At 50.6% G+C, this 12,147-nt stretch overlaps 1 protein-coding gene across 14 annotated transcripts in view; it reads right to left on the bottom strand.

Moving 5' to 3' along the window:
- PLEC (plectin) overlaps positions 1–12,147 on the bottom strand; it is a 288,841-nt gene that overhangs the window by 183,702 nt on the left and 92,992 nt on the right. For 4 of the 14 annotated variants that reach the window (XM_083144992.1, XM_083144994.1, XM_083144993.1 and 1 more), the window contains exon 1: positions 2,956–6,544. The exons of 9 other annotated variants lie outside the window; for them this stretch is intronic. In XM_083144992.1, the coding sequence (XP_083001118.1) occupies positions 2,956–6,322 (3,367 nt within the window). In that variant the 5' untranslated portion in view covers positions 6,323–6,544. Of the gene's footprint in view, positions 1–2,955; positions 6,547–12,147 lie in introns of those variants that run through there. One more of the 14 variants, XM_083145015.1, reaches the window with a different exon arrangement.

Raw genomic sequence — 12,147 nt, 5'->3', positions numbered from 1 at the left:
ACTGCCCGACAGACGGAATTCCAACGGTCAGTACATCGGAAATCCCAACTGTTTCAATGCCCGACTGACAGGGGCTATTCTCCATTGTGGGGGTCCAGGAACTGCATCGAGGGAGAATAGAACCTGTGGCGAGTGAAGTGAGCCGACGGCCTGCAAGGGGCATCTTTGCGCTCGCCCCCTATCTGAGCACCGGCAGTCGGGATCCCGATTGTCGGAGCGCCATACCACACCCATGAGATGGTGCGTGTCAGAATGATCGGCTGTGGGTGTTAGAACTATAGTGAATGCATACGCGTGCGCCGGAGGAGTGTGTATGTGTGAGAGAATGAGGGCCGTGTGCGCAAGAATCAGCGGGGCACAGGGCTATTCCAAAAGTCATTTAAAAAGGCCAAATCCACTTATTGTTGCCTTTTATATTGGAATAGCGCTCGTGTCAGCATCGTGCAGGTAACAGCATAAGCCCAGGGGTGCACCACACATCCCAATTACTGTATTCATCCTATAATATTCCCATGTATGGTGGTGTAGTCATCCCACATATACCGAACCTTATACTGCTCATCACATACAGTACTGTACAATACACGACGCTCCGACCGGCTGACGGGAGATGGGAAATATCGGTAAGGATCTGGCCATTTATTTATTACCAGTTATTATATAGCGCACACATATTCCACAGCGTTGTACAGAGACTATTATTACCAGTTATTATATAACGCACACATATTCTACAGCGCTCTACAGAGACTATTGATACCAGTTATTATATAGCGCACACATATTCCACAGTGCTGTACAGAGAATATTATTACCAGTTATTTATATAGCGCACACATATTCCGCAGCGCTGTACAGAGAATATTATTACCAGTTATTATATAGCGCACACATATTTTGCAGCGCTGTACAGAGACTATTATTACCAGTTATTATATAGCGCACACATATTCCGCAGCGCTGTACAGAGACTATTATTACCAGTTATTATATAGCGCACACATATTCCGCAGCGCTGTAGAGACTATTATTACCAGTTATTATATAGCGCACACATATTCTGCAGCGCTGTACAGAGAATATTATTACCAGTTATTTATATAGCGCACATATATTCCGCAGCGCTGTACAGAGACTATTATGCATTCCACAGCGCTGTACAGAGAATATTATTACCAGTTATTATATAGCGCACACATATTCCACAGCTTTGTACAGAGACTATTATTACCAGTTATTTATATAGCGCACACATATTCTGCAGCGCTGTACAGATAATATTTGAACATTCAGTCCCTGCCCCAGTGGAGCTTACAATCTATATTCCCTACCACACGTACACGCACACACAGACATTATAGGGTTAATCTTGTTGGTAGTCAATTAACCTATCAGTAAATATTTGGAATGTGGGAGTAGCCGTAGGAAACCCACGCAAGCATGGGGAGAATATACAAACTCCACACAGTTAGGGCCATGGTGGGAATGGAACCCATGACCTCAGCGCTGTGAGGCAGTAACACTAACCATTACACCGTCCATGCATCATACAAACACATTACAACGCAGCGATATATCATCGCTAACAGTGACATCACCAGCGCAGCCACCTGGATTAGTACTGAGACGCCAATCGTCACCTCTGCGAGTCCCAGGGGCTGCGTACAAAGACGCACCATCGCTCGCACACCATCCAATTATTGAACACTTAAGTAGCGCTACGGTCGCACAGCATGGCCTCAGGTTCACCGCCACGGACGCATAAACACACCCATAACGGTTGCAACACCTGCATTTTTGACCCACTCCCCATTACGTCCCATAAGAGGTCCCTGACTATGAAGGGTACCCCAAGGCATTACAGGGGAACCCCAGGTCCCCCAGAACTGCGTCTGCTGGAAAGGAACCCCATGCCAGGGATATATCTGCCCCAGTCGGAGCTCTGCAGTCTGGTTGGACCTGCTGCTGTGTGCGGTGAGGGACATGTGCACGCCACAGGCTGCAGAACCTCTGTGCAGCTACGTAACCCACCTGCAGCAGCAGCAGAGGATGTGAGCCGGCCACACAGAGGAACCCGCCCAGTATCCTGGCCCTCAGGGCTGTCGCCTGGAATGTGCAGAAAATCTGTGCATCGCCAGCTGCTGTGGAACTACAGCTCCCAGCATGGCCTATAGAGAAAAGAGCCTGGGCAGCTCTCTTATTAACCCCTGCCATGCTGATGCAGCCAGCACATAGCAGGGACGTGACTCAGTCCTCCCCTACCCACAGCAGAACTTCCCCTCGTTGGCCGGGGATTATCAGTGGGTGGAGGCGGTAGGTTTGTACTATGGATATGAACATTCCATGTTCCGTGTCAGCCTACATCTTGCTTATTAAACTGTGCATTCAGAGCAGTATCATACTTGGTAGCAGTGTAATGTTTGGAGACTGGCCAATCCCCATCAGTCACTCCTACGTCCCCATCCCCCCACATCGCAGGTCATTCATTCATATCATTCACCCTATTGGGGAGGCCCGATCCATGGCCGTGTAACAGTAACTGCACCTTGTGCAGACGCGGGGTTACAATGGGTGGGTGCCTATGACATCGTTACTGCGCACATATCACCCTGGCAGAGACAGACTGGAGATTGGAGTTATTTGGCCGGCGTCGCCCAGGAAGTGAGAGATATCCGTGTCCCTGGCACTCAGCCTCTCCGGGCCCAGTACCCTGGCTTAGTGCCCCTTATCTGAGGGCGACCAGGGTACAGAGCTGGCTAATAAACTACCACTGGTCACACATGGACCACATGGTGATGTAGGCCACAGACCATTCACCTGCACGTGGTGATCCTCAGCCGGTCACATTGACCAAACAGAACAATCCAATGCATATTGACAGAACCATGTAGAACCAGCACTGAATCTACCATGACCCACAGTTACGAGCTAGGACTATGGATTGCCTGCACCTACCTTCATCAGCAGTAGATCCGGGATCACACTCTTCTTCAGGTGTCACAGCGTGATTTGTGGACTCAAGTTTAGTCTGGGTAGTGATGACCATTTCCGATACAGCCTGGAGGTGGCTCTTCTTCGATACAGGAGGTTTAAGGGTAAGGACAACAGGATCTGGTACAGGTTGGACTTCCTCCTCCTTGGATACTGTAGGCTTCTGGGTATGGACAATCATTTCTGATATAGGTTGGAGTTTCTCTTCCTTCATGGATCCAGGAGGATTCTGGGTAAGGTCAACATTGTCCGATACAGGTTGGAGTTCCTCCTCCTTGGATACTGGAGGAGTCTGGGTAAGGACAACATTGTCCAATACAGGTTGGAGTTCCTCCTCCTTGGATACTGGAGGAGTCTGGGCAAGAACAACATTGTCCAATACAGGTTGGAGTTCCTCCTCCTTGGATACTGGAGGAGTCAGGGTAAGAACAACATTGTCCGATACAGGTTGGAGTTCCTCCTCCTCGGATACTGGAGGAGTCTGGGTAAGGACAACATTGTCCGATACAGGTTGGAGTTCCTCCTCCTTGGATACTGGAGGAGTCTGGGTAAGGACAACATTGTCCGATACAGGTTGGAGTTCCTCCTCCTTGGATACTGGAGGAGTCTGGGTAAGGACAACATTGTCCGATACAGGTTGGAGTTCCTCCTCCTTGGATACTGGAGGATTCTGCGTAAGTACAAAAGTATTTGATACAGGTTGGTGTTCCTTCTTCTTCTTCTTGGATCCAGGAAGTTTCTGGGTAAGGACAACAGTATCAGATACAAGATGGAGTTCCTCCTTCTTAGAACCAGGAGGCTTCTGGGTAAGGACAAGAGGATCTGATACAGCCTTGAGTTCCTCTTCCTTGGGCACTGTAGAAGTCTGGGTAATGACAACAGTGTCTGATACAGGTTGTAGTTCCTCCTCCTTGGACACTGAAGGATTCTGGGTAAGAGTGACTAGCTTTGGCACTGCCTGACATTCCTTCTCTTTGAACACTGGAGGATTCTGGGTAAGGATGACTAGCTCTGGCACTGCCAGGTCTTTCTGAATGTTCACAGTGTGCAAATCTTTGTGGTTTACTAAGTCCAGCTTGGATTTCTGTTTGTTGGTCCCTTGCGTTTGCTCAGGCTTTGGAACAGAGAAGCCAGCATCAGGATCTGCCAAAAGGCCCTGCCTAATGCCCTCCAGTTTTGGGTGTTGTGCATCTTGTTCATCCTTTTGCAAATAAGTAGATGAAACAGATACACTGTGGGAGAGATTCAGGTCACCAGTGTCTTCCTCTATCTTCACAATTGTGTTTTTGCGATTATTTACAGACTCTTGTTTAGCTTTGGACTGATCTTCCACCTGGATGGACTCCAGTTCCATCTCTGTCTTTGGTAGGTGGGTGGCAGAAATGTCTGCTGGTTCTACCACCACTCGCTTGGCCTTCTCGCCCTTACTCTTGGACCCTTTCTTGTTCTTCCCCTGACTGACCTCCTGTTGTGTGTCAGCTTGGATAGGAGCATGGTCAGAGGCCGGGGTGCTAGCCTGTGACACCTGCACTACCTCCTTATCCTCCTCTCCCTGAGATCGGTTTCCCCTGTTCTTCTCTACCTCTGTAACCACCAGTGTCACAGATCCCTCACTCTTTGGCTTTTGCATCTTCTCCTCCTGTAAGTTTCCCTTTTTGGCTTTGGAAGAGGCAGTGCTTGAGTTTACCTGAGGTACGGCCTGCGCGACCTCCGCAGCCTGCTGCTGCTGCTTTGGCTCATTCTTGCTCACACCCTTGGTCTGCATCTTGGTTGGCTTCTCTACGGCCCCCTCCTCACTGGTCTTTTCCTGGGGCAATTCTTTTTTCTTCTGGCCCTTCTTACCCTCTAACCCGCTCTCTATTTTTGATTCAGTTTTGGGGGGCTCTGGCTTGGTGACCACAGGAGTTAGAGTGACAGAAACCTCTTCCTTCTCAGGAGTCTGATTTCTGATTTTAACCTGGACATTCTCTGGACCCTGTGCTACAGTGGACTTAGAGGTAGACACTAAATGCATTTTACCTACTTGTACCTCTTCTTTCTCAGCAACATTTTTGACCTTTTTCTGCTGCTTAACCTCTTGTATGGATTCTACTTTTACCAACTCGGGGGCAGAGGTCACTAAACCTGAGGCCTTCACTTTCTCATCTGCCTCAGGGCTGGTTTGTTTTTCTTTGGCTTTCTGCTTTTTTGCCTTCTCTTGTTTTGGCTCCTGGCCCAATAATACCTGGTCCTGCAAGATTACATTGTCATGTAGTCCTTGCTTGTGGTCAGTGATTTCTATTGATCTATGGCTAGTTACTAATGTCTCAGTGACAGAGGACACTACATGCACCTCTACCGACTTCTCACTTATGACCTTTCTGGCCTCCTCCTTTTTTTGCCCCAATTTGGCCCCTGACACCTTTTCTGTAAATTGGATTTGAGAAGTTGAGGTGACGGCACTGACCGTGGTCTTCCCCTCCCTCCTCTCCTCCCTCCTCTCGCTGGTGGAGATGACGGGACTCAGAGCTGTCACTAGCTCAGCATTTCCACTCCCTCCCTGCCCTCTGGATTCCTCTTCCCTTACACGTGGTTTCTTGTCCCCCAATTTCTTCTCCACCGTCCAACTTTCAGCAGACATGGTCCCTAGATTGGCCCTACTCTCTGACACTGTTCTTTCCATCTCACCCCCAAATTGCTTTCTGATCTCTTCCCTCCCCTGGCTTTCCTTCCTCACCCACTTCTCTTCTGCATTAGGTACATTAAACCCCCGACCAGCATGACTAGCTCCCCTCCTCACACTGCCCTGACCATCTCTTTCCGCCCATCTCTGCCACCCACCTTCTTGCCAGCTCTTCTCCAGCACGTGGGAATTGGAGGAGCCATTGGTGGCATCTTGACCTCTTGGAGGCACCATCTCCTCTCTCCTGCGGTACTCCTGCCTGTCGGCATCAGCCTGAGGCTTTGGAGCATAAGATGTGGGTCCCCGGACAGTCTGGACATTGGCGTCGGTTGTCCTCCGCGGCATGCCTGGGGGAGGCATGGGTCGTCTGACCCTCTGCAGAGAGGCTGGCACGATCTCAGGTGGCAGATGCAGGTACTGGCGCAAATAGTCAATGCCTTCATTGGTCAGGTACCAGTAGCAGTGCCTCCATACAAAGGTCTCCCTAACGAGCCCACGTGATTTCAGCGAGCCCATGGCCTTGGTTACCTGCAGGTTGGTGACGCCGGGCACTTCGGCATGGCGACTCTGAGGTCTCTCGTCATTCTTCGCCACCATTACGCCATCCCTGAAGAGGATTTCATAGATGGCTCTCAGGCGGTCAAGCGGCATCAGCATCCCAGCCACCATGTTGGATAATGGGGCTCAGTACCAATAAGGAGAAAAAAAGTTGCAGTCCTCCGGACGATGCAGGGAGGAAAAGGTGCAGGAACGTCCTGCAGCCGAGTGTCCCAGAAGCTGACAGCTGATCTCCCTGAGTGTATAGCTCCAGCGGGACAAGCAGCAGCCTCCGCTCTGCAATAATCTCTGCAGAGCCTTAAAATGGGCAGTGAGACTCCAAAAAGTTTTTTTTTCCTCCCCTCCCTCTTCTGTTCTTCACCCCCCTCCTCACTTGCCTCTGGAAAGTGTAAGTGACTCCACCTCCCGGGTGTGAGAGAGACTGGACAGAACAGGGAGAGACAGCTGAAAGTCCAGGGAGACAGCCTGTTAGCGTACTCAGAGAGGAAGAGACAGCGAGGCTGTCACACACACCCCTCCAGTCATACAGAGGGAGGAGGGGAGGGAGGGAGGAGGAAGGAATCCAGCCTCTATGCCTCATGCAGATGCCAACCCACCCATGTATTACTCAAGGAGGTGGGCACCCTTCAGCAGCCTGCCGCCACATGGGCACAGCAGTAGTATATAAGTGGCATCTAAGTGAAAGAGATCACACTAATGAAACTCCTGCAGGCGTAGAGTGGCAGCCCAGCAGAGGTGGTAGTAAGAATAAGTATTGTGTACTGATGTAACCACCCGGTGGGGGGGAGGGGGGGGGGAGTGGGGGTTCCCAGCAGCTGCCCAAAGCCCTCAGCGAGTGCCCTTCACTGTGACACGTGCCCACAAATAGTTAACGTGACAGTGCGTATGACCAGATTATATATATATCCGTATATTCCTAGACGGCGGAAGGTGACATAAAAATAATCCTCAGCCAGCTGTTTCCATGTGTCACACACAAATCTCACCGTCCCCTGCCCACAAAACCGCACTACAGACTGTAAGCTCTTGCGACAAGCAGCGACAAGTGCCTACCAAAGCACAGGGCCGGTCCAGACAGCAATTACTGAGTCGCTCTTCGGAACGATCTGAGACCTTTCATCATGGAGGGAAGTGCACGAGTTCTGACACGACCCAGTGATAGGAGAAGGTTTCGTGGCAGGATGGTTCTTCCCCGGGCGGAGGAAGACGGGCAGCGTTTACGGTCATGCCGTTATACACGGATGTTACACCTGGGCACAGAGGATTTTGTGCCTCACGCCTCACTGCTCTCTCTGCAAGGCTGCATTCTCAGAGGTCGGTGCCTCGTTTGCACAGATTCTGACATTTCTCTATCGCATCCTAGAATATGACGGACAAAACTGGTTGCTATGGGCAACAACACTTCATTTTTAGAAGCTTTAGTAAATAGGCCCTATTTACGTGGAAATTATTTATTTATTTACAGTGTCTTATATAGCGCAGCAGATCCCGTTACAGCATCTTATATAGCGCAGCAGATTCCGTTACAGTGTCTTATATAGCGCAGCAGATTCCGTTACAGCGTCTTATATAGCGCAGCAGATTCCGTTACAGCGTCTTATATAGCGCAGCAGATTCCATTACAGTGTCTTATATAGCGCAGCAGATTCCGTTGCGCTTTACAATAGTAGACAGTGATAAGACAAACTGGGTAACAACAGACAGACTTGGAGGTAGGAGGGCCCTGCTGCAAGCTTACAATCTATAGAAAATGATGGGTTTAATTCATATTTGTACGCAACGGCTGATGTTCACGCAACAGAGAACGCCCATTTGGGGAGTGGTTGGGAAAACCGAGGGCACCACAACCGGTTTCAGGGCGTGCACCAGCGGTCAGCTACTGCTGCGGCCAATGTGCCGCACCGTAGACCAGTCCTTAACCTCAATAGTTCTCATTTTTGCGTATGGGTTGCAAATGTGTATGTAGCTGTGAATGACGATGCAATGTCTCAGGTGGGCGTCTCAGCTATATGCTTTTACCATATACTGTATGCGCGGTGGGCGTGGTCAGGCCGCTGGGTCATTGCTACAGGCCTGGATTACTCCCCAGTAACCCCACTAGGCACCTCCACCGCGCCGAGCAGGGAGGAGACCAAAGCCGGGAAGCAGATTGACAGCGGCATATAGAAGGAGAACGACGTAAGACATTAAGCTTCATCTCGTGATGATCTGTAGGGTGGGAAGAGGAGAAAGCCGCGCAAACGCCTATAAAGCAGCATTAGATCTAGGGAACAAGTCATCGGAACTAAGGGAGCGGTATATCCTGAGCAGCAAGTAGGCGGACTGACTCCCGATGCCCCAAATCCTGATACCCTATACCCCCGACATCCCATCTCCTGCCCCTCAGCTCTCAATGTGCCACCCCAACATCCCATCTCCTGCCCCCCAGCTCTCAATGTGCAACCCCGACATCCCATCTCCTGCCCCTCAGCTCTCAATGTGCCACCCCAACATCCCGTCTCCTGCCCTCACCTCCCAATGTGCCACCCCAACATCCCATCTCCTGCCCCTCAGCTCTTAATGTGTCACCCCGACATCCCATCTCCTGCCCCTCAGCTCTCAATGTGCCACCCCAACATCCCATCTCCTGCCCCCCAGCTCTCAATGTGCAACCCCGACATCCCATCTCCTGCACCTCAGCTCTCAATGTGCAACCCCGACATCCCATCTCCTGCCCCTCAGCTCTCAATGTGCCACCCCAACATCCCATCTCCTGCCCCCCAGCTCTCAATGTGCCACCCCAACATCCCATCTCCTGCCCCTCAGCTCTCAATGTGCCACCCCAACATCCCATCTCCTGCCCCCCAGCTCTCAATGTGCCACCCCAACATCCCATCTCCTGCCCCTCAGCTCTCAATGTGCCACCCCAACATCCCATCTCCTGCCCCCCAGCTCTCAATGTGCCACCCCGACATCCCATCTCCTGCCCCTCAGCTCTCAATGTGCCACCCCGACATCCCATCTCCTGCCCCTCAGCTCTCAATGTGCCACCCCGACATCCCATCTCCTGCCCCTCATCCCCCAATATGCCACCCCATATAGGCGATAGTTCACCTGGTCGAGGAGGGGGGCGGCAGAGTCGGGTGAGAGTACACCTGCGGCGGAGTCCACTTGCTCAGGAGGCGGGTGAGAGTACACCTGGTCGGGGCGGCAGAGTCCACTTGCTCAGGAGGTGGGCGAGAGTACACCCGGCCTATGGGGGGGGGTGAGAGCGCGGTAGTAAACTTACTCAGGAGGCGGGGGTGGTTTGAGAGTACACCTGCTCTGGGGGCAGATCGAGAGTGCACCTGGTTGGAGGGGGGGCGTACACCTGCTCAGGAGCCAGACACAGAGGCTATATCTATACCTCACACCTAGTAGAGAGGGGAGGAGACCAGCAGAGGGCTTGGGCCTATGCCAGTGCCCCCGGGACAATATGACTATACCAGGCTGTACCGCACAGTGACAGCAGCAGCTGTACCGTCTAACCATGACTCTCAGCTTGTGATATGTAAATATATATATACTGCAGCAGGATGTGTGCAAGTGGCAGAATCCTGGTGATGTACACAGCACGCGCCCAGGGACGGTAATGCCATGGACACCGGGCACGCGTTCTCCTCACCCTACCAGTCTCTGTACTGTGAGCGACAGCAGCAGGGAGGCCGCAACGATCAGCCCCCGGGGCACCTAGGGACAGCTCCCTCGCTGACAGCAATACAGATACGGGTGAGGGACGCTCTAATCTGGGTGCCCTCAGGAAACACTGACTGTAATTCCCACGCACATACAGTATATATAATGAGGCAGAACACACACATGGGCGGATCTTCCCATTATATCACATGCCGCCTGCAGAGGAAGCCGCCCCGGGCTCATCAGTCAGCAGCCTGGATATGTGGGGTGTCCTATCCTCCATACATAATATATATATATATATATATATATATATATATATATATATATATATATATATATATATATATATATATATACACATACATACATACATACTATTGGTCCATTCCCTGTATACAGAGGGTCCTGGCTACGTAGCTCTGCACACACAGAACATAAGACTGGGACCTCGCTACCATGTGGTGCGCGCACCCGCTACACGTACAGCATAGGTGTGTGACTGCACCGGCCTATACTGCACACTCGGAACCGGACAGTGTGACTGCATCGGCCTATACTGCACACTCGGAACCGGACAGGGTGACTGCACCGGCCTATACTGCACACCTGTGGAAGTCACACACACACACGGAAATTCCCGTATATTATTATATTGGGGACCTGTGGAAGTCACACACACACACGGTAATTCCCGTATATTATTATATTGGGGACCTGTGGAAGTCACACACACACACACACACACACATGGTAATTCCCGTGTATTATTATATTGGGGACCTGTGGAAGTCACACACACACACTCGGTAATTCCCATGTATTATTATATTGGAGATCTGTGGAAGTCACACACACACACATACACACACACACAGTAATTCCCGTGCATTATTGGGGACCTGTGGAAGTCACACACACAGTAATTTCTGTGTATTATTATATTGGGGACCTGTGAAAGTCACACACATTCCTGTGTGTGTGTGTACATACATATATATATATATATATATATATATATATATCAACAATACAATATCACCAGGTACTTGCGCTAGATATGAGGTGGTCGCTATTAACACTAGATCCCCTACTAGAGGGATCCACACAATCCAATACACAAGCCAATAGTGTTATTAAGCGCCCATATACAATTTCATCAATACAATTAGTAATATCTTTCCACTCAATGTAGAATTAACATCCTCCAGGACTTCATTCAAATAAAAAACATTTATTAAAAATATATAAAAGGTATTACCTTTTATATATTTTTAATAAATGTTTTTTATTTGAATGAAGTCCTGGAGGATGTTAATTCTACATTGAGTGGAAAGATATTACAAATTGTATTGATGAAATTGTATATGGGCGCTTAATAACACTATTGGGTTGTATATATCTCCTATATATTTGGCTACATCTGTCACTCAAAGTGGGTGTCTGTGTCTATAACGCTCTGTTCCTGGACTTTCCTCTTAATGTGTGATTGCCTTCATCTGTGCTGAACACCTTTCTGAGAAATTAACCTGTTTAAAACAGGTGATGGCAATCATACATTAAGGGGAAGTCTAGAAACAGAGCATTGTGTCCCTCCTGGAGAGGGTCATGTTGGGAGGTATGTGACAGAGAACCAGCCCAGTGAGCCCACAGACAGTGCCAGACACCCACTGCCTTCCCATGTTGCCCAGCACTGCTACTCCACAGCCACCAGGTGAGCGCCCCCCCTCCCGCGATTTGCGGCAAAACCTCCCCCCCCGCGCGCCCCCACCTCCCGCGATTCGCGGCAAAAACACCCGCTCCCCCGCGACCCCCCCTTCCGTGATTCGCAGCAAAAACACCCCCGCGACCCCTTCTCCCGCGATTCGCTGCAAAAAGAACCCCCCCACGACCCCTCCCGCAATTCGCGGCATAACCACCACCCCGCGACCCCCCCCTCCCGCGAATCGCGGAAAAACCCTCCCCCGTGACCCCCCCCCCCCGATTCGCGGAAAAAACACCCCCCCCCCGCGACCTCCCTCCCGCGATTCGCGGCAAAAAGACCCCCCCCGCGACCCCCCCTTGCACGATTGGCGGCACCCCCCCTGCGACCCCCCTCCCGCGATTCGCGGCACCCCCCCCCGCAATTCGCAGCAGCCCCAGGATTAAATGGCACATGCAAAACACTGACATGGCTATGGTCGACAATGAAAAAGGTTGACATGAGTTTTTGAAGTTTTTTTGTCATTTTTTGAATATTTTCATATTCATTCTCATGTGTCGACATGGACACCAATGAAGTG

The sequence above is a fragment of the Crinia signifera genome, chromosome 5 (genome assembly GCF_055691185.1).
Source record: "Crinia signifera chromosome 5, ASM5569118v1, whole genome shotgun sequence".
Taxonomy (NCBI): domain Eukaryota; kingdom Metazoa; phylum Chordata; class Amphibia; order Anura; family Myobatrachidae; genus Crinia; species Crinia signifera.
Note: the sequence above shows the minus strand (reverse complement) of the source record. Positions and strands in the feature narration are given on the sequence as shown.